The following is a 21,701-nucleotide window of genomic DNA, read 5'->3' as shown; positions in this document are numbered from 1 at the left end:
ACAAGTCTTTAATGTAGTGCTTTGTCATTCGTGCTCCCGGTCCGGTAAGCATCGGCGCACGTTCGCGGCTACATTCGAGACGGCTGTCATTCTATACGCCGAGGAAACGAACTGTGCGCCGGGCAGCAAGTTCGACATTCACAACGGGTAACACAGGTGTGGCAGCTGCAGCGAGGCAAAATTTTCAGCTGTTCCACATGATGTGATGAGGCTGTTTGCGAAGTGCGGGATTTTGCTGCACGATGATGTTAGAACGACGCGCTGTGGGACCACAGCAGCGATCACGACAGCAGCACTAGCTAAGAGATTTCACAAGTGTGAACGAGTAGTCCAGTGGCTAACACATTTTCGTTTTGGAATGTGCCCGCGCACGGCAGCCGATAGTGGCTGCCTATACATGGAATGGAGGTTGCAGGATAGTGCTATCGCATTCTATTCTCAAACGCTAAGCGTAAATGAACTAAAAGTTTGTTTGCTTTTTTTTTCAGAACTGCCATGTGGGGGAGTAGACTTACATTCGTGTTGACTTACAGTCTTGTAAATACATTAACACAGTTTATACACATAAAGAGAAAGTACATGTGATTCAAGCAAAGCAACTTAACCGATTATCAGGACAAGACCAAAAAGTTAAACTAAAATAATCATTATAATTGGTACTGTAAACAAAAATGCAACACAGTATAAACGATTTAAATATTCATGATTAAAAGCAGCTATCAATAATAAGGGTTGTCAAAGAATATAATCGGGAGAAAGTTTCCGCGAAATAGTCAATTTTCATTTGATTGAAACAGACAGAAACATTGGTGGTTTTAAACTGAGGGGAAATAATCCCATAAACACAGGCGATATGAACACTTGATTTTTCGAAATTAAAACTTCTAATAATAATAATAATAATTGGTTTTTGGTGGAATGGAAATGGCGCAGTATCTGTCTCATATATCGTTGGACACCTGAACCGCGCCGTAAGGGAAGGGATAAAGGAGGGAGTGAAAGAAGATAGGAACGAATAGGTCCGTAGTGGAGGGCTCCGGAATAATTTCGACCACCTGGGGATCTTTAAGGGGAGATGCGGGTCGAAAAATCGCGTTTTTTTTCCGAAATTTGATTTTTTGATTTCGATTGTTTTGAAATCTTTGAACATTCTACTTCATTGTCTAGAAAAATCAAAGTGAAATCTGAGCGAGAAGTTATTAAAAAATGCTTCCAAATGAGTCGCGGTAGCTCGAAAGTCCACAGAAATGCGCGAAAGTTGCCCATCTTTGAGCCTCGAAATCTCGGGGATGCTTCACTGCACGCCATTGCAATCGCTTGTGGAGGTAAGCCTAGCCCCAAGCTCGCTTCTACGGCAGCCGTCAGTTTCGTATCTAGGAGAGATAAAAAAAAAACGTGCGTTTTTCGAGCCCTTCCAAGCGTCTGCACTGTCACGTGGTACAATCGCGAGGCCGCCATTGGTCGCCGCGGCGCGGGACTTGTGGTGAAGCCTGCCGACAGGTCAGCATCTCGCAGACCGCAAACCCGTCACTCGCCGTTGCATCTGTGCCGCTCTAGTTTTCGTTCAAGATGACTAGTCCGAAGAAGCGCGATTTCCGCGATCGGAAGTACAGCACGAAGCACAAGTTCAGAGGTAGGCGCAAGGCGAAGCGGAGAACGACTTCTGCGGGAAGCGTCCCCGACCCACGACCCGCTAGGCCTATCGACGACAGCCCCTCTGATGAGATCGGCGCAGCGTTCAGCTTTGTCAGCGCTTCAGAAAAGAAGATCGCGTTCTTCGAAAAAGATAAAAGGACAAGTGACCATGGCTCTGCAAACGTTGTGATGTGCGACATTGGTGCGTTGACAGCACTAGTGAACGGTGCACCGTGTCCAACATGTGGAGAGAACCAACTCGCTGTACGGGAACCGGTAAACAAACGCAAAGGACTGGCGTCATTCCTTGAACTACACTGCGAGAACGTCGCATGCCCTGTGACTGTTCTCTCGTCAACGTATACGTCGAGGCGAGTAACAAGAAGCGGCGACGCGAGTGTGAAGCAAGGCTTTGACGGCGGGAGCTCGCGTGACGGTTTTGCCTCAAATGTGAAGGCAGTGGTAGCGGCTCGCGCAATAGGAGTTGGGTATCAGCAACTCGTACGTTTTTGCGTGATCATGGGCCTCCCGAAACCGATGCACCATAAGACATTTGATGCGATAACTAAGAAGGTCCATGCAGCTGCCGTGAGTGCTGTTGTAAAAAATCTGGAGAAGGCCCGAGAAGCAACGAAAAACGAAGTTGGTGGCTTGGATGCAGCAGTCATGTTTGACGGTACATGGCAAAAAAGAGGCCATAAAAGCCACAATGGAGTGGGCACCGTAGTTTCTCTAGAGACAGGACTCTGCCTTGATTTTGAGGTATTGTCAAATTATTGTCATGGATGTAGCCGACACAAGGAGCTGCCCGGCGAGGAAGAAATCTGGCAGGCTTTCCATGGCCCTGTGTGTGAAAAGAATGTTGACTGTTCCTCACATGCCATGGAAGCAGAAGCGGCACGTAGGATATGGCAACGAACTCTCTCCTATGAGACGCCCCTCCGCTTCACGAAATTCCTCAGCGATGGAGACAGCAAAGCATACGTTGCCGTTTGCGATGCACAAGTGTATGGTCCTTTGAACATTGAAAAGGAGGACTGCACAAACCATGTTGCAAAACGTTTGGGAAGTGCCCTCCGCCAGCTCAAAACACCGCTACCACGTGGACAAAAGCTGAAAGAATCAGCTGTGACAAAGTTACAGACCTATTACCAGATAGCTGTGACTAGCAATCAAGGCAGCATTCAGAAGATGTATTCTGCAATATGGGCAAGTTATTTCCACTCTTGCTCCAGTGATGGGGCTAGCAGCCACAAGTTTTGCCCCGGGGGACCAGAGTCGTGGTGCAAACACAGGCGAGCTGAAGCCCTCTGCCAGCCTGCACCCAACCACACGCCCCTCCTCACTAAAGCCCAAGGGAAGGCAGTCCTTCCTATATATAAGCGGCTGACGGATGAGAAGCTCTTGGCCCGCTGCATCCAAGGCAAGACGCAGAATGCAGCTGAGTCTCTCAACAGCAGAATCTGGCTGCTTTGTCCAAAGACTAAGTTTGCATCACGGACAGTTGTCGAGATGGCCACAGCACTTGCAGTCCTGTGGTTCAATGAGGGGCATGCAAGCTTTGAACGGGTGTTAGAGGAGCTTGGTGTGCTCCCTAGTCACCAGCTGCTTATGCTTACTGACTCTCAAAATGAGAGGCGCATCAAAAGGATGTCTGCCTGCCAAACTGCTGAGGCACGAGCCCACCGTCGCAGTATGGCAAAAAGGGCTCGTGTTGAAGACTCGAGTCGCAAGGACCGGGAGGGTGTCACATACAGTGCTGGCCAATTCTAGGGATGGTGGACACTGGCAGGAGAACCCATTTCTCATCTTGGGAAAGTTTCATGCACAGCCAATTGATTTTGTGTAAATACACATCTTTCAAACTTTCAGTTGCTGTTTTCTCCTTTCGCATTTTTTGACAATTTTCAAAGTTTGTGCACACATTTTTTCATACTTTTATCGGACTTATTTTAACGAAACTTGGCACACTTGTTCTTTAATATGTACAGCACACCGGTATCTACTTAAAATAACAATATACTTAAGATATCCTTTTGCTAATTGGATCTAACTGATTAGAAGCATAGAGATTAGAAACATTGCAAATTGGCAAATTTTTTTTTAATACTTGCTGCTCCCACAAGAAAACTGTGGCTAGTTTTTGGTGTTCTATAGTTATTATGGAGTAGAATAAGCTGTTTTTCCATGTTCCTTGTGAAAAATTAATATGTAAAAAAGTGTGCACAAAAGTCCCTTTGTTTTCCACTTCAAGTGAGCACTGAACAAACTCTAGTGAAGCTACAGAAAAACTAATTATTGTTTTGGAAAGGGCAGAAAAAACTCTATAAGCACACAAAATTTCATTGCTCTATAACACTTATTAAAAAAAAAGTGTCTTCGAGTAGCATCTCCCCTTAACGTGCACTGACATCGCACAGCACACGGGCGCCTTAGCGTTTTTCCTCCATAAAAACGCAGCCGCCGCTAGCAGCAAAATATATTTCTGAGCTGCAAATGTAGTGCGATTACTATTCTGCAAAAAACTACTACTGCACTGAACAAATTAATAACATAAGATATGCTCACATAGCAAAGGCAAGGAATTGGAAATACCGTCGAGCCTGCTTATAATGAACCTCACGGTTGCGCGGATTGAGTTTGCCATATCGGAGGATGGTAGTAAGTGGACTTCCCTTGTTACAGAAAAAAAAAACTGGAGGAGGCACTTGAGCTCAGCCTGAAGGGTATGATTGCGAGAACGTTAATGAGTTAACACATGTGCATTCGGTCATTTTCAACCGTACATTCAAAGATCCCTGGGAGTCCGCATACCACTCCTGGCACAGTGGTGCAACGGTTAAAAGGGGTCCCGAAACACATTTTCAGGGCATTGCTTTGCCTATTGGTTGCATAGTATGAGTTATAGTGATGCTATTAGCATCGGTCGTACCGCGTATACTGCGGTTTTTAATATCTTAATTAGCTCGCAAAAACAAATTCATGGCACTGATGGCATCACCATACAGTAGCGGTTTTAGCAGCGGGTATGGCATCACTTAGTGGGAGCTTGATGATTGCACAAAGAGTAAATATACAGCAAATTGTGTTAATAACTCGAGATACGTTTTGTCAAGTTTTTGTATCTTATATTAAATTAACAAAACCAACTTGTTTGCTCTACATAAAAGCACTGTAAATAAAATAAAACAAAAATAATCCTCCAGAAGATCTGGCTACTTTTTGCATCGAAGGATTTTGCGCCTCTCTGTACACATCCTACGACCTAGCACTCCCCACTTAAGGCTACTCTCTATGTACCTGAGAGCGGCTTTGCGGGATCGAGCCATTGCACTCTATAAGCATTCGTTTCTGTCCCAAGGAAGCATAGAGTTTCTTACTATTAACTAGAGGAAAAGCTTGCGCCCTGGCTATGAGAATTTGCATGGAGCTTCCTCGAGACCACCTGTACCACCATGGGCGCTCAAGCATCATGGGGCAGAGAGCTACCGACTGCAGAACTACAACTTATCGCCAAAAAATATGGAAAAAGCAAACGTTGTTTTCGATAATCAAGAATGTCCTATCATTCGCTATGATCTCTATGACCTGTAACAAACCAGCAAAAAAGTATGTAAATGCAAATTTTGCTTAAAATATTGCTGGATGGTTGATTGTTGAGGAAAAGAATTGGCGCAATGTATGCCTCATATATCCTTGGACACCTGAACCGCGCCATAAAAGAAGGGATAGAGGGAGTGAAAGAAGAAAAGGAGAAAGAGGTGCCGTAGAGGAGGGCTCTGCAATAATTTCGACCGCCTGGGGATCTTTAACGTGCACTGACATCGCACAGCGCACGGGCACCTTAGCCTTTTGCCTCCATAAAAACGCCCGCCGCGATCGGCTTCGATACTGCGTCATTTCGTTTCCTCAAAACTAATTTTCATTTTCTCTTTTGACTCTGTACACCGCACGGATGCCCCCTGCATTTCGCCTGTACACAAATAAGGTCGCCGCGGCAGGTAGTGAACCCACATCCTCGGACAGCAGCTGAGCTCCTTACTAAAGTAACCTGGAGGCCCCGATCATGGTCTGTTTCCCTTTCCCTACTTTCAACTCCTCCTTCATGCCTTCCCTCACGTCATGGCTGAGGAAAAAATTGGTTTTTGGGGAAAGGCAATGGCGCAGTATCTGTCTCACATACCGGCCCACACCTGAACTGCCATTGCAAGTGGCATGACCCCGCTAATAAATCCTCTCAGCCATAAACATTTTCATGAATGCATTTCCCATACTTCAGCACTTCCCATGCATCAGCATACATGTGTAGTGGGAAGAAGTGTAGTAGCTCCCCAGATGTGCCTAGGTGCAGAGGATCAAAGAATTAAAAAAAAGGAAATATGCGCAAATGTGCGAGGGCCATTCCAGCGAAGATGCGACAGAGAAATGCAATGGCTTCCTTGCAGCGTCTACAGGCAATGGGGCAAATTATCTGAGAGCTACAACCAAGTGCTTGGATAAGGGCAGGTCCAGTAGTAACGCAGAATAGTAACAGCACCTAAAACAAAGACTGCGATAGCCAGCTGGCGCAGCTCTTTTGTGCAATGGAGTAAAGGGGTGAAGCATTTGAAATCTACGAGCAAGAGATCCCGACTCGCCATTGCTGTCGACTGACCGAATATGCTTCACTTGTGTTAAGGATTTCAGTTTATGAGGGTTTAACCTCGCAAAGGGACTCAGGCTATGAGGGATGCCGTAGTGAAGAGCTCCAGTAATTTAGACCACCTGGGTTCTTTTAACAAGCGTGACATCGCACAGTACACAGGCCTCTAGAATTTCGCTTCCATCGAAATTCACACGCCGCGACCGAGATCGAACCCGCGTCTTTTGGGTCAGCAGCAGAGCGCCGTAACCACTGAGCCAACGTGGCAGCCTACTCGTGTTAAGGATAACGCAAATTCGGACCACATTCTGCGAGCACTAAAAGAAGGAGCTGTGAATATATTAAGCAAAAAAATGCCAATCGACATTCTTATGAAATCAAATTCACAATAAATGTCATCACACCCCATTCAATCGTTAGTTTTCAGAATCAGGTAGTTTGGATCACACTTTTTCCTGGATAATGTTTTTCTCTCGCATTTTTTTTTCAGCATATCAACAAGAATTTACTGTACTGGTTATGTGAAAGGTTAGATACTTTCTTCACTGGCCAAGCACTGTGCATGTCACGACCACTTGTGCCAAGATGTTCTTTTAGCTTCCTGGAGTGACAGATTGACAAATCTGCCCGCCTGCCACTACAACGTTGCCACACTGTCCTAGACAAAAAACCGTAAAAGCAGTGCAGACACACTATAGCAGTAAATGCTGCTTTTAAAACACTAATCCCAGGTCGAACATTCACTGCAACACTACCTGTTGCGACATGCGACACGTGCACATGGGTCACGTGACGCAGTGCCCCGAAGACCTATGCTAACATCGCTGTGAATGTGAGGGCGAACAGTGGCTACAACGATCTGGAATTCCTTTCCTGCGATGCAAAGCGAAAGCAATTTGGAGCAATTCTTCGGCGGGCACTGAGTAATAATTTGCACGAGAATACATGGCACCCTTTACTCTTTCAACAGGGTTCTCACCCTCTCCTGCCGTTCTCTGTCCTCGAGATTGTAGGCTTCGTGCTGTGAGCTGAGGTGCTTCAGGAAGTCCTCTGCCCACTCAGTGAAGAACTGTTCATCCTCCACACTAGTGTGCCTGCTGATATGTGTCTTGATCTCTTCTTCAAGCTGGAACAAAAACAAAAACTCAAGAAACCCAAGACACTAATAGCAGCATTAAATGCAACAGCCCAAAAACAAGCTCAACAGCTGATCAAGCATGCGCTATCTTCCACAAGTGGCAACTTCGAAGATGCACGACCACGGGCAAGAATTTTTCAATGAAGTCAGCTGGATCGTATGGGGACGACTATACTCCGTTTCATATATAAGATGCAACACTGAAAGGTACGGAAGTAGTGCACGTGAAAAGATAAGAGAGAGGCTCGTTACTCCGCACTTGTATTGTGCTCGAGTGGGCTAAGAAACGAGAAAGCAACACTTTCATCAGCAACAGTGCACTTACTCAAGCTCATGACAAACTATAACTGGTATAAAGATATCGCTAGTAACGAACAAATTATTCACATTTATCAATTCTTCCATTGCTGCCGTGCAAAAATAAACCATACATAACGATAAAATTATCGGCGCAATAAAGCCTGCAGCTATAGGATTATGGCCATCCGGTAGGTCTTTACCAATAAAATGTCTGAAAATCTGAAGAAAAAATTAAACATTTTAAAGCAAATGCCATGAAAGCTGCAAAATCCGTGAGGGGATTTGCGTACAGCCCTGGGAACCAAGCGCTATCATCGCCGCAATTGCTGGAAGGAGGAGGGAAGAGCTTGCTAGGGTGCCGCCACACAACACTTTTTCACACCAATGTAGTTTTTGTCATTTGTGCGTTTGTAAAGTCTGCAAAAATTGCAGCGACTTCTTCCGCCAAACTGACCATGTACCGTAAAAACTGGACTATAGGTCGGACCGGAATATAGGTCGACCCCCTAACTAACCAAATCTAAAAATGAAAAAGATCTTTTTCAATGGGAAAAGTACCGAAAGACATCCTTACTTTGAAACAAATACGACTCGAGAGGTTGCACAATGGTGACAGTATTTAATTTCATTTAAGGGGAGATGCGGGTCGAAAACGCGGTTTTTTGCGAAAAAAATCGATTTTTTGTTTTCGCGTGTTTTGTCAAGTTTAGTGTCTCTACTATTATGAAAAAAAAAATTAAGGCTGAATTAGAACTCTAACTGGGTCAAAATTGCGTTTAAAGAGCACAGGGTGGCTGTTAAAAGTCCGAAAGTGCGCCGTTTTCTAGCGTCTCGTGGCCGACAACTCGCGGCCGCTCGCCACTGGCAATCGCATGCGGAGCTCAGCCAAGCCTCCTTCTTCCAATAACCATGGTTGCCCGGGCTGCTAGAGTGCAAGAAATAATAATAAAAGGCATGCGCGTGCCGAGTTTTTCGAGAGCTGTGACTGGTTTTTAAATCACGTGGTGCGGATCGGGGATCGCCATTGGCCGCTGCGCACTTGCGTGTGGCGAAGCCTACTTGCTGGGTCCATTCTCTCTCCGAGCTGCGTAGCCAAACGACGTTCATTTTTCAAATTTATATTCGTTATGGATGAAGGCGGCAGTAGCAGGCGTAGCCACCGGCCAGTGAAGCATGCATCCAAGCATAAATTTAGAGGACGGCGACGAAAATCGACGGTGAAGACTCGCCCAACGGCAAGTGAACCCGCGGCCGCGAGGCCTAGCGACAGCGACGCCGTTTCATCCGGCGAGTTCGACGCGGCGTTGGAGTACGTCAGTGCATCGCAAAAGAAGATTGGACTCTTTGACGACAAAGAAAGAGTGCAAGATGAGGAGTCGTCTGTGCTCACGGACCTGACGGCACTGAGCCGTCTTGCGCGCGGTGCGGTTTGTCCGACGTGCCGACATTCGGAAATGCGCGTCTGCGAATCGGCCGACAAACGCAAAGGACTTGCGTCGTACCTTGAGCTACGCTGCGAGAACAGTGCGTGCCCCGAAAGTGTTCTCTCGGCGACGTACACATCGCGGCGAGTTTCTTCAGGCGGGAAGGCCAGCTCGAGTGTGGCAGGCGACGGACCGAGGGCAAGCAGAGCCTATGACAGCGGGAGCTCGCGCGATGCCTTCGCTGTCAATGTGAAAACTGTTGTGGCAGCGCGCTCGGTGGGGATGGGCTACGAGCAGTTAGTTCGATTTTCTGCAGTTCTTGGCCTGCCAAAGCCAATGCACCACAAATCATTTTCTGCAATCACCCGGAAAGTTCGTGATGCGGCAATGAGTGCCGTGTCCGAAAATCTTGCGCGGTCCAGACAGATCACACACAGTGAAGCAGGCGGCGATGAAATTGCCGTTATGTATGACGGCACATGGCACAAACGAGGCCATAAAAGCCACAATGGAATTGGAACTGTTGTGTCCCTTGACACTGGACTTTGTTTGGACTTTGAAGTCCTGTCCAACTTCTGCCTAGCGTGCAGCAGACACAAGGCCCTGCCAAATGAAGACATTTGGCAAGCTTTTCATGGCCCTGTATGCGAACGAAATGTTGATTGTTCATCCCATGCGATGGAAGCTGAAGCTGCAGTGCGGATATGGCGAAGGAGCCAATCCTACGACACACCATTGCAGTTTAAAAAATTCCTGAGTGATGGTGACTCTAAAGCCTACGCTGCTGTTGTCGAAGCCAATGTTTATGGTGGTGCCATTGAGAAAGAGGACTGCACCAATCATGTGGCGAAGCGCCTTGGAACTGCTCTTCGCAAGCTGAAAGAGCCACTCCCAAGAGGGGAGAAGCTGAAGGAACCTGCCATTCAGAGGTTGACTACTTATTATCAGGTGGCTATCACAAGCAACAGGGGCAGTGTGAAAGGAATGCACCAGGCGATTTGGGCTTCCTACTTTCATTCTTGCTCATCAGATGGTGCGAGCAGCCATAAATATTGCCCAGATGGACCAGCATCCTGGTGCAAGCATAGGCGTGCCGAAGCCTTAGGTGAAGCTGCACCAGCCCACACACCCCTGCTCACAAAAGCCCAGGGGAAAGCTATACTTCCTATATATAAGAGGCTTACCGATGAGAAGCTGCTGACCCGCTGTGTTCAGGGCAAAACTCAGAATGCAGCGGAGTCACTAAATAGCAAAATATGGCTTCTCTGTCCTAAAACACGGTTTGCTTCGAGGTTTGTGGTGGAGATGGCCACTGCTTTGGCAGTTCTCTGGTTCAACAGAGGGCATTCTAGTTTTGAGCGTGTACTGGAAGAGCTGGGCGTGCTTCCACCTCAAGATTTAGTTGGACTAGGCTCATCAAGAGACAGCATGCGCCAGAAAAAGATGTCTGCCAAACAGACAGCAGAGTCAAGAGCGCGTCGGTGCATGCTGAGAAATAAGTCTCGTGCCGACGACTCTGCGTGCAAGCGCCGTGAGGGAGAAACCTATGGTGCTGGCTCATTTTAGAGGCAGTGGCTGCTGAAGGAACAGTTTGACTCTTTTCTTGTGCAATTTTAATCACATTTCAGGCCTTCTTTTGTAAATAAACTCTAATTCTAACCTTCAAATTCGTTTTTCTCAAAATGCAATTTCTGGCACGTTTTTGACTTTGCCCACCGTGATTTTGGTACTTCTAGTGCTCGGATCTGGATGAAATTTTACCCACATTTTCTCTAAGGTGTGAGGAATACCATTATCTTATTTAAATGTCAATATTATTTATATATATGTCACATATTTCAAGTAAACAGATATAGGGGTTGGGGTTATTGGATACTTCCCAAGTACAAATTTTTCATGTGGATATGATATATTATGTGCTCTTCTTACTTAGTTTTTGGCATTCTATAGTGCATGTGGAAGAATATGAACCATGGGTGGTTCATAATTATGAAAGTTTAATGATGGAAAGAGGGGGGGCAAAAAGGCGTATATTTTGCACTTTGTCATAGCACAGAACAAAAACTATGAAACTTGCAATAAAACTAAATATATATTTGAAACCAGCATAAAAAACTCTATAAGGAGCCAGAGTTTCATTGCTCTAGCTTATGTATTTTAAAAAAAGTGTCTTCGGGTAGCATCTCCCCTTAAATGCTGCTTGTATGTACACCCGGCAAATTTTTAACAATATCGCGCACTAATCGGCCCGCGTGTTTGTTTCTGGCACAGGCAAGTACGGCGCCGTAGAGCAAAGCCCTCCTCTTCATGAATCGCCGCAACCAGGGTGGCAAGCCTTTGAATTGCGCCCTCGTGAGTCTAGAGGCACGCGCGATCTCTGCCGCTTTCACGCGGATGCATTTGGCAGTCACAGGCAGCGATCTTGCTCGCAGCGCAACGTTTCCTTCCTATTCTCGACACACTACGGTCTGCCCACGAAATGATGTTTTCTTCTGGTTGCTGCAAGTTGTAATACGCAGCTTCTGCCTCCGCCAGTACTGAATGCTATTTTCGGATACTCCAAATTCGCGCTGTGCCGCCAGGTTCCCGTGAGCTTCCTCGTACTCAATCGTGTTTTTCTTGAAGGCGACGGTAAATTGCCGTTAGCTTCCGCTTTGCATCTACTGAAACGCAAAATGGCGGCACTGCTGCTGATGGCGATGGTGATGGAGGCTGCTGACTTCATCCACCCATTGTTGCAAGACTTCCATATTTTTTCCGCCAATGACCGGTATATAAGACGGGGATCGACTTTTCACAATGGTTTTTTGAAAAAAAGTTCGACCTATATTCCGGTTTTTACGGTAACTGGTGATCAGCTCAGGGGGTCCACTGAAAATAACATTCTCGCAGCTGCTTGAAAAAATGCACCAAATCTCTCCACTCACGTCCTGTGATAACTGCGCATATTTGCAACCAATCAGCTGAATGAAGCCAGATTGTGACAATATAGCATGCGATATGAGAAATGCTACAATCGAGGTGTTGAAGCGAACTATTCGAGATGCAGATACATATCGATAAAATTATCGGCGCAATAAAGCCTGCAGCTATAGGATTATGGCCATCCGGTAGGTCTTTACCAATAAAATGTCTGAAAATCTGAAGAAAAAACTAAACATTTTAAAGCAAATGCCATGAAAGCTGCAAAATCCGTGAGGGGATTTGCGTACAGCCCTGGGAACCAAGCGCTATCATCGCCGCAATTGCTGGAAGGAGGAGGGAAGAGCTTGCTTGGGTGCCGCCACACAACACTTTTTCACACCAATGTAGTTTTTGTCATTTGTGCGTTTGTAAACTCTGCAAAAATTGCAGCGACTTCTTCCGCCAAACTGACCATGTAACTGGTGACCAGCTCAGGGGGTCCACTGAAAATAACATTCTCGCAGCTGCTTGAAAAAATGCACCAAATCTCTCCACTCACGTCCTGTGATAACTGCGCATATTTGCAACCGATCAGCTGAATGAAGCCAGATTGTGACAATATAGCATGCCATATGAGAAATGCTACAATCGAGGTGTTGAAGCGAACTATTCGAGATGCATGAAGTATATTAATCTATCAGTGGTAAAGTTAATGAAGTCACACCTTTTAAGGCAGAGACTAAAATTCACACAACACAGCACGCATCGCATATTTAGCAGTGTACTGTTCACTCCACCATGTTTTGTCCTTGTTGCAACAGATATTCTTAAGAATGAGTATGAGCGCACATGCCCCTTTTCACAAACTATGCCTTGAAGTTTGGGCCAGCCTTGTCGCTTTAATCTGGATTGTGGAATTCTTCTTCTAGTGCAGTTTAGCCAACCATACAGTCCTTTATTTTGTTTGCCAACATAAATTTGGGAAAACCTAAACTGAGGGATAAAAGAGGAGGAGGAAGGAGGTGGTCCACAAGCAAAACTCACGCGAGGAAGCTCCGCCTCGAGCCTCTTTCTCTCCCTCATTTCAAGAAGAAGGCGGCCGCCACAGTTGTTGAGGCGGAATGGGTCGGCGGCGCGCTTCTCGAACTCAACGAAGCGAGCCCAGAGAGCTTCCTGCCGCTCGACTTTCATCAAAATGGGCTTGTTTTTGGCGTGGAACTCCTTCAGCCTTCTGAGCTCTTCCTCCAGTTCTTCAAGCCTCTGATCTGAAAAGTCTGAAAAGGCAGGAGGCAGCATATATGAGGAGTGGCATGCATGCAAGAGCAGCAAATCAAATCAAATGTCAAATAAGAATTTATTGAGTACATGAGCGACGAACACATTAACGCCAGTACACAGCCGAGCGTCCCAGAATCAGGACACTAATTTGGTTTAGTATGAATTAGATGAGGGTCCCTCTACAAATAAACAAGCAGCAACACAGCAGCAACAATAACTTAGATTGGTTTCCTTTATGGGGACACGTCCCAAAGAGACTCAGGCTATGAGGGACACTGTAGAGGAGAGCTCCGGGCAATTTTGACCACGTGGGGTTGTATAACTTGCACTGACATCGTATAGTACACTGGCCTCTAGCATTTCGCCTCGATCAAAATGAGACTGTTGTGGCCAGGATCAATCCCGTATCTTCCGAGTCAGCAGCAGAGGATCATGACCACTGAAGCACAGCTCTGGCTTACACTAAAGTACTGCATTTACATGACCTTAAGTTGACCAATTTTTCAAAATTTGAAAATCTGAAGTGGTTAAGTGAAGTGGTTGACTTAAAATTGAAACCAAAGCATTGCACCATAAATAAAGGCGAGACAAAAGAGATATCAGGCATGCTGCAGTGTGGTTTGGTTACATTTTTGCTGCGTGGCTCCGTCGCATCGCTCTTGGACCATGCCTTGAGCAGCTGCTATGTCAACACGCAGAACCGGCCTCCCCACCCTGCCCAAGGCAGCCGATGGTGGCTGTCCATAAGTAGCAAACCGGCACCAGCCCACTCCCCACACGTGGCCGCAGATTGCGTCTGCTGATAAACGGCGGCGGCCCGATAACGCATTCGCGTTCTACTCTTAAAACGTATCGCCCAAGTTTTTTTTTTTGTGTACTTTCAGCCGCGCACTCGGCGCTCAATGGAGTTTCGATAGTTGATGGAAGGACCGCTGTTCCAATCATGGCGGCACCGCCACTCGGAACCGCAGCGGCTCCAGGGAGTGGGGTAGCCGACGGAAGAGCTGATGCCGCTCGCGCATAATTCCTCTTCGACTCCGATGAATTTGACTACTGCCAGCCATGTTTCACAAGTCGTTAATGTATTGCTTTATCATTCGTGCTCCCGGTCCGGTAAGCGTCCGCGCTCGTTCACGGCTACATTCGAGACGGCTGTCATTCTATACGCCGAGGAAACGAACTGTGCGCCGGGCAGCAAGTACGACATTCACAACATGTGACACAGGTGTAGCAGCTGCAGGGAGGCAAAATTTTCAGCTGTTGCACGTGATGTGATGCGGCTGTTTGCGAAGTGCGGGATTTTGCTGCACGATGATGTAAGAACGACGCGCTGTGGGACCACAGCAGCGATCACGACAGCAGCGCTAGCTAAGAGATTTCGCAAGTGTGAACGAGTAGTCCAGTGGCTAATACATTTTCGTTTTGGAATGTGCCCGCGCACGGCAGCCGATAGTGGCTGCCTATACATACATGGAGGTTGCAGGATAGTGCTATCGCATTCTATTCTAAAACGCTAAGCGTAAATGACCTCAAAGTTTGTTTGCTTTTTTTTGTTCAGAACTGCCATGTGGGGGAGTAGACTTACATTCGAGTCGACTTACAGTCTTGTAAATACATTAACACAGCTTATACACATAAAGAGAAAGTACATGTGATTCAAGCAAAGCAACTTAACCGATTATCAGGTCAAGAACAATAAAGCTAAACTAAAATAACAATCATTATAATTGGTACTGTAGAAAACAAAAATGCAACACAGTATAAATGATTTAAATATTCATTATTAAAAGCAGCTATCAATAATAAGGGTTGTCAAAGAATATAATCGAGAGAAAGTTTCCACGAAATAGTCAATTTTCATTTGATTGAAACAGACAGAAACTTTGCCGGTTTTAAACTGAGGGGAAATAATCCCGTAAACACAGGCGATATGAAAACTTGATTTTTTGAAATTAAAACTTCAGGCAGCAAAATATATTTGCGAGCTGTAAATGTAGTGCGTTTACTATTCTGCAAAAAACTACTACTGCACTGAAACAAATTAATAACATAAGATATGCTCACATAGCAAAGGCAAGGAATTGAAAATACAGTCGAGCCTGCTTATAATGAACCTCACGGTTGCGCGGATTGAGTTTGCCGTATCGGACGATGGTAGTAAGTGGACTTCCCTTGTTACAACAAAAAAAAAAAAAAAACTGGAGGAGGCACTTGAGCTCAGCCTGGAAGGTATGATTGCGAGAACGTTAATGAGTTAACGCATGTGCATTTGGTCATTTTCAACTGTACATTCATAGATCCCTGGGAGTCCGCATACCACTCCTGGCACAGTGGTGCAACGGTTAAAGGGGTCCCGAAACATTTTCAGGGCATTGCTTTGCCTATTGGTTGCATAGTATGAGTTATGCTGTACCACCATGGGCGCTCTAAGCATCATGGGGCGGAGAGCTACCGACTGCAGAACTACAACTCATCGCCAAAAAATATTGAAAAAGCAAACGTTGTTCGATAATTAAGAATGTCCTATCATTCGATATGATCTCTATGACCCGTAACAAAAGAGCAGAAAAGTATGTAAATGCAAATTTTGCTCAAAATATTGCTGGTTGGTTGATTTTTGAGGAAAAGAATTGGCGAAGTGTATGCCTCATATATCCTTGGACACCTGAACCGCGCCATAAGGGAAGGGATAGAGGGAGTGAAAGAAGAAAGAGAGAAAGAGGTGCCGTAGAGGAGGGCGGCTCTGCAATAATTTCGACCGCCTGGGGATCTTTAACGTGCACTGACATCGCACAGCGCACGGGCACCTTAGCCTTTTGCCTCCATAAAAACGCCCGGCGCGGTCGGGTTCGATACTACGTCATTGCGTTTCCTCAAAACTAGTTTTCATTTTCTCTTTTGACTCTGTACACCGCACGGACGCCTCCTGCATTTCGCCTGTACACAAACACGGTCGCCGCGGCAGGTAGTGAACCCGCATCCTCGGACAACAGCTGAGCTCCTTACTAAAGTAACCTGGAGGCCCCGATCATGGTCTCTTTCCCTTTCCCTACTTTCAACTCCTCCTTCATGCCTTCCCTCACGTCATGGCTGAGGAAAAAATTGGTTTTTGGGGAAAGGCAATGGCGCAGTATCTGTCTCACATACCGGCCCACACCTGAACTGCCATTGCAAGTGGCATGACCCCGCTAATAAATCCTCTCGGCCATAAACATTTTCATGAATGCATTTCCCATACTTCAGCATTTCCCATACATCAGCATGCTTCAGCATTTCCCATGCTTCAGCATACATGTGTAGTGGGGAGAGGTGTGGTAGCTCCCCAGATGTGCCTAGGTGCAGAGGATCAAAGAATTAAAAAAAAGGAAATATGCGCAAATGTGCGAGGGCCATTCTAGCGAAGATGCGACAGAGAAATGCAATGGCTTCTTTGCAGCGTCTACAGGCAATGGGGCAAATTATCTGAGAGCTACAACCAAGTGCTTGGATAAGGGCAGGTCCAATAGTAACGCAGTATAGTAACAGCACCTAGAACAAAGACTGCGATAGCCAGCTGGCGCAGCTCTTTTGTGCAATGGAGTAAAGGGGTGAAGCATTTGAAATCTACGAGCAAGAGATCCCGACTCGCCATTGCTGTCGACTGACCGAATATGCTTCACTTGTGTTAAGGATTTCAGTTTATGAGGGTTTAACCTCGCAAAGGGACTCAGGCTATGAGGGATGCCGTAGTGAAGAGCTCCAGTAATTTAGACCACCTGGGTTTTTTTAATGTGCATGACATCGCACAGTACACAGGCCTCTAGAATTTCGCTTCCATCGAAATTCACACGCCGCGACCGGGATCGAACCCGCGTCTTCTGGGTCAGCAGCAGAGCGCCGTAACCACTGAGCCAACGCAGCAACCTAGTTGTGTTAAGTATAACGCAAATTCGGACCACATTCTGTGAGCAACTTAAAAAAGGAACTGTTAATATCTTAAGCCAAAAAATGCCAATCGACATTCTTATGAAATCAAATTGACAATAAATGTCTTCACACCCCATTCAATCGTTAGTTTTCAGAATCAGGTAGTTTGGATCACACTTTTTCCTGGATAATATTGCAGCGGGTAGACAACGACGACATTGAGCGATTGAACGAGCGGACGAGGAAGAAGACGAGAACTCATCTCTGGCTGTGTTCTGAGTGCCGCCTGTAGCTGTTCATTCGTTTATGTAAATAACTGTAAATATATTCTTTCCCGCAACATATTTGGTGGAGGTGCGGCTTTCCTCTACGCCTACCGAAGACTGAGCTCCGCAGCGGCCGCCAGCTGACTTCGCTCACCATGACCCAAGACGCCTCCCAGCAAACATCACAATCGGCAATGCCATCGCTCGTTCTTTCTTCCCCTCGTGACCCTGGGACATTTTCTGGCACCGACAATGTTGACGTGGACGACTGGATCAACCTGTATGAACGCGTGAGTACGTACAACCACTGGGATCCGACTCCTATGCTCGCGAATGTCATCTTCTATCTAAAAGACCCCGCCCGCGTCTGGTACGAGACTCACAAAGATGATTTGACCAGGTGGGACGTCTGCAAGCAGAAACTGCGCGAGCTGTTTGGACGGCCGCTCGGCCGAACACTCGCCGCTATGAGGGAGCTTGCGTCCAGAGCTCAAACGTCTACAGAATCCTATGTTTCCTACATTCAGGACGTGTTGGCCCTCTGCCACAAAGTTGACAATAACATGCCCGAATCTGACAAAGTGGGTCACGTGTTGAAGGGGATTGCCGACGACGCCTTCAGCCTGCTCGTCTGCAAGAACTGCACTACAGTCGACGGCATTATTAAGGAATGTCGCCGCTTCGAGGAAGCTAAAAGCAGACGTAGTAGTCAGCCGTACACACGCCTCCCCAACACGGCTGCGACTTCCTCATGTGAAGACCTGCTGCACCGGCAAACTCCTGCGCCTCCAGAAAATGTGACCCGCATCATTCGACGCGAACTCGAAGCTATGTCCCCTGCCTCCCTGCCTCTACATGATGCCGACAACCACTTGCCCACCATCTCGATGGTACAAGCCGTCGTCCGTCAAGAGCTTGCAAACCTTGGCCTCCAGCCCGTCAGCCCTGTGCGTCCTTCTTCACCACCCGACATCACTGCGATTGCTCCTGAACGACCTTCCTACTTCGCTCCATGTCGCCGTAACCCTAACGACTGGCGGACACCCGACGACAGACCCATTTGTTTCCTCTGCCACCGCATTGGCCACATCTCCCGTCACTGTCACAATTATTGGTCTCGTCGTAGCACATACAGTCATCTAAGCTCTCACCGCAACAATGACCAGCCCCGCCACTTCACGCCCCCTCCAGCCCAGCAGAATGTACCATTGACGGCCAGATTTCCCGCTCCAGCAGCTCCCCGTCCCCCCTGCGTCGGTAGTCTCGTTCGCGCCTACGCCGTCGCTCCTCTCCTGGCCCCTACGGACGCTCGCAAGTGGAAAACTAGACGCTGCAGTGTCTGGAGGTGATGCTGCAGTACAGCCCCAGTCCCAAAATCCTCGCTTAGCCCTTCGCGCACACCAAAATTTGCTCGCTATTCATGTCGATGGAGTCCCTGTGAGAGCCCTGATCGACACGGGCGCGCACATGTCCGTCATGAGTTCCACCCTACGACGCCGCCTCAGAAAGGTACTGACCCCTGCACCCACAGCCGTTCTCCGCGTTGCCGACGGCGGAACACCTCCTGTGGTTGGACTATGCACAGCCCGTGTGACCATATCCGGCCGCCATACATCCGTTCTATTCTCTGTTCTGGACCAGTGCCCTCATGACGTCATTCTTGGCCTCGACTTCCTGTCTGAGCATTCAGCCCTCATCAACTGCGCCACCAGTGTTGTCCAGCTTGACCTTCCTCTTTCTGCTGAGTCGCCGTCCCCAGTTGTACCTCGTCTTTGTGCTGTCGACTTTGTCCGTCTACCGCCTCAAGCCGCAACTTAATTTCTTTCTCATCTGTTCCCCCTGTCCCTGATGGCCCCTACGTAGTCACTCCGGACCTTGACGTTGCCCTCACGCGAAGTATTGCGCTTGTGCACACTGTCTTTACAATGTCGGCAAACCGTGCGTACCTTCCGGTTCTGAACTTTGGCTCGTCTACCCAACCGCTCCCGCAAGGCATCTCACTCGCCACGCTGTGCCCTGCTGCCAAATGTGTCATATCAGAGGGGGACAGCTGCTTACCTTCCACTCATCAATGCCTGTTGCCTGCGGCAACATCACCAGAGAAACCAACGGATGACTACGCCGACATGATCTGTTCTGACCTACCAGCGATGCAAGCTCACGATCTTAGGTGCTTCTTATCATCTTTTCGCGACATCTTCGACTTTGATGCCAGTGTTTTGACTCGTACCTCTGTGGTGACACATCGGATAAACACCGGTGATGCCGCTCCTCTCCACAGACGTCCGTACCGCATGTCCAGCGCTGAATGCACCGTCATAAATCAAGAGGTCGATAAGATGCTCGCAAAAGACATCATCGAGCCCTCGTCAAGCCCTTGGGCTTCTCCAGTTGTCCTGGTAAAAAAGAAGGACGGCAGCTGGCGCTTCTGCGTTGATTACCGGCACCTAAACTGCATCACAAAAAAAGACGTATATCCTCTCCCAAGGATCGATGATGCATTAGATTGCCTCCACGGCGCCAAATATTTCTCTTCAATTGATCTTCGATCGGGGTTCTGGCAAATTGCCGTAGATGAAAAGGACCGTGAAAAGACCGCCTTCGTGACGCCTGATGGCTTATACCAATTTAAAGTCATGCCATTCGGACTCTGTAACGCGCCGGCTACCTTTGAACGAATGATGGACTCCCTTCTTCGCGGCTTTAAGTGGTCTACCTGCCTCTGCTACCTAGACGATGTTGTGGTTTTCTCGCCTACTTTTGCCACGCACCTCGAACGCCTCTCCAGTATTTTGACAGTGTTTCGTAACGCCGGACTCCAGCTGAACTCATCGAAATGCAAATTCAGTCGCCGCCAACTCACTATTCTCGGACACCTGGTTGATGCTTCTGGTGTACGCCCAGATCCAGTCAAAATTCAAGCCGCGAAGGAGTTTCCTCTTCCTAGGTCGTCAAAAGATGTGCGCAGCTTTGTCAGCTTGTGCTCGTATTTTCGACGTTTTATCAAAGATTTCGCCGGCACCGCTCGCCCCCTCACCGACCTTCTTAAGAACGACACCCCCTTTATCTGGGGCCCTGCTCAAGAAAACTCATTTTCCTCCCTCGTTCATTTGCTAACCTCTCCGCCCATCTTAGCCCATTCTGACCCGTCGTCTCCCACAGAGATTCGCACTGACGCCTCCGGATATGGGATCGGTGCCGTGCTAGCCCAACGTCAACAGGGCCAAGATCGTGTCATCGCTTATGCCAGCCGCCTTCTTTCCGCCGCAGAGCAAAATTACTCCATTACTGAGCGCGAGTGTCTCGCCCTTGTCTGGGCTGTCGCTAAATTCCGCTTGTACCTGTTCGGCCGCTCATTCACTGTCGTCACTGATCACCACGCTCTCTGTTGGCTGTCTACACTAAAAGATCCCACCGGTCGCCTTGGTCGCTGGGCTTTGCGCCTTCAAGAGTATTCATACTCTGTCGTGTACAAGTCCGGTCGTCACCACCAGGATGCTGACTGTTTATCCCGATACCCTGTGGAGCCACCTGACCTCGAAGACGCTGAGACCCTACCCTGCCTCTTAGCTATCACTGCTCTCACGGATATCGCCAACGAACAGTGCAACGACTCATCTTTACAACCTATCTTTGATGGCCTCCGCTCTGCAAAGCGATCTCCGTCTCTGCAACTTTATGTGCTCCAGAATGGCATTTTGTATCGCCGCAACCTACGCTCCGACGGTCTGCTCCTCATCATACCCCAACATCTCCGTTCTTCTGTCCTTGAGGAATTGCACGATCTGCCGACAGCCGGCCACCTTGGCGTGTCCCGCACGTACGCTCGAATGCGGCACCGCTTCTTTTGGCCTGGTCTGTATCGTTCCGTCAAGCGCTACGTTGCCGCTTGCGACCTGTGTCAACGCCGGAAAAGGCCCTCCACTTTGCCTGCCGGTCTTCTACAACCCATCGACGTACCTCCGGAACCTTTTCACCGTGTTGGCCTCGACCTTCTTGGCCCTTTTCCCACGTCCCTCTCCGGTAACAAGTGGATCGCTGTCGCAACTGATTATACGACTCGGTACGCCATCACGCGTGCTTTGCCCACCAGCTGCGCTACCGATGTCGCCGATTTTCTTCTCCAAGACGTAATTCTTCACCATGGCGCCCCACGTCAACAGCTCACCGACCGCGGTCGTTATTTTCTGTCCAGAGTGATTGATGAC

At 47.8% G+C, this 21,701-nt stretch overlaps 4 protein-coding genes across 5 annotated transcripts in view; 2 read left to right on the top strand and 2 right to left on the bottom strand.

Moving 5' to 3' along the window:
- The window catches only part of LOC144113186 (protein regulator of cytokinesis 1-like), a 347,115-nt gene that overhangs the window by 20,139 nt on the left and 305,275 nt on the right, over positions 1 to 21,701 (bottom strand). The window lies entirely within an intron of this gene.
- LOC144113188 (protein regulator of cytokinesis 1-like) overlaps positions 1 to 21,701 on the bottom strand; it is a 43,977-nt gene that overhangs the window by 1,263 nt on the left and 21,013 nt on the right. Inside the window, exons 7-8 of the mRNA XM_077646136.1 lie at positions 13,088 to 13,317; positions 7,257 to 7,403 (exon numbers count right to left, since the gene is read on the bottom strand). Of these exons, the coding sequence (XP_077502262.1) occupies positions 7,257 to 7,403; positions 13,088 to 13,317 (377 nt within the window). The remainder of the gene's footprint in view (positions 1 to 7,256; positions 7,404 to 13,087; positions 13,318 to 21,701) is intronic.
- LOC144113181 (uncharacterized) lies at positions 802 to 5,874 on the top strand. The gene has a single exon (XM_077646122.1). It carries the CDS (start codon positions 1,570 to 1,572, stop codon positions 3,406 to 3,408), a length of 1,839 nt encoding a protein of 612 aa, XP_077502248.1. The 5' UTR covers positions 802 to 1,569; the 3' UTR covers positions 3,409 to 5,874.
- On the top strand, positions 9,285 to 11,330 carry LOC144113183 (uncharacterized). The gene has a single exon (XM_077646124.1). The coding sequence runs from the start codon at positions 9,422 to 9,424 to the stop codon at positions 10,703 to 10,705; it is 1,284 nt and encodes a 427-aa protein (XP_077502250.1). The 5' UTR covers positions 9,285 to 9,421; the 3' UTR covers positions 10,706 to 11,330.

The sequence above is a fragment of the Amblyomma americanum genome, chromosome 1 (genome assembly GCF_052857255.1).
Source record: "Amblyomma americanum isolate KBUSLIRL-KWMA chromosome 1, ASM5285725v1, whole genome shotgun sequence".
Lineage (NCBI taxonomy): Eukaryota > Metazoa > Arthropoda > Arachnida > Ixodida > Ixodidae > Amblyomma > Amblyomma americanum.
This window is presented reverse-complemented; position numbering and strand designations above follow the sequence as displayed.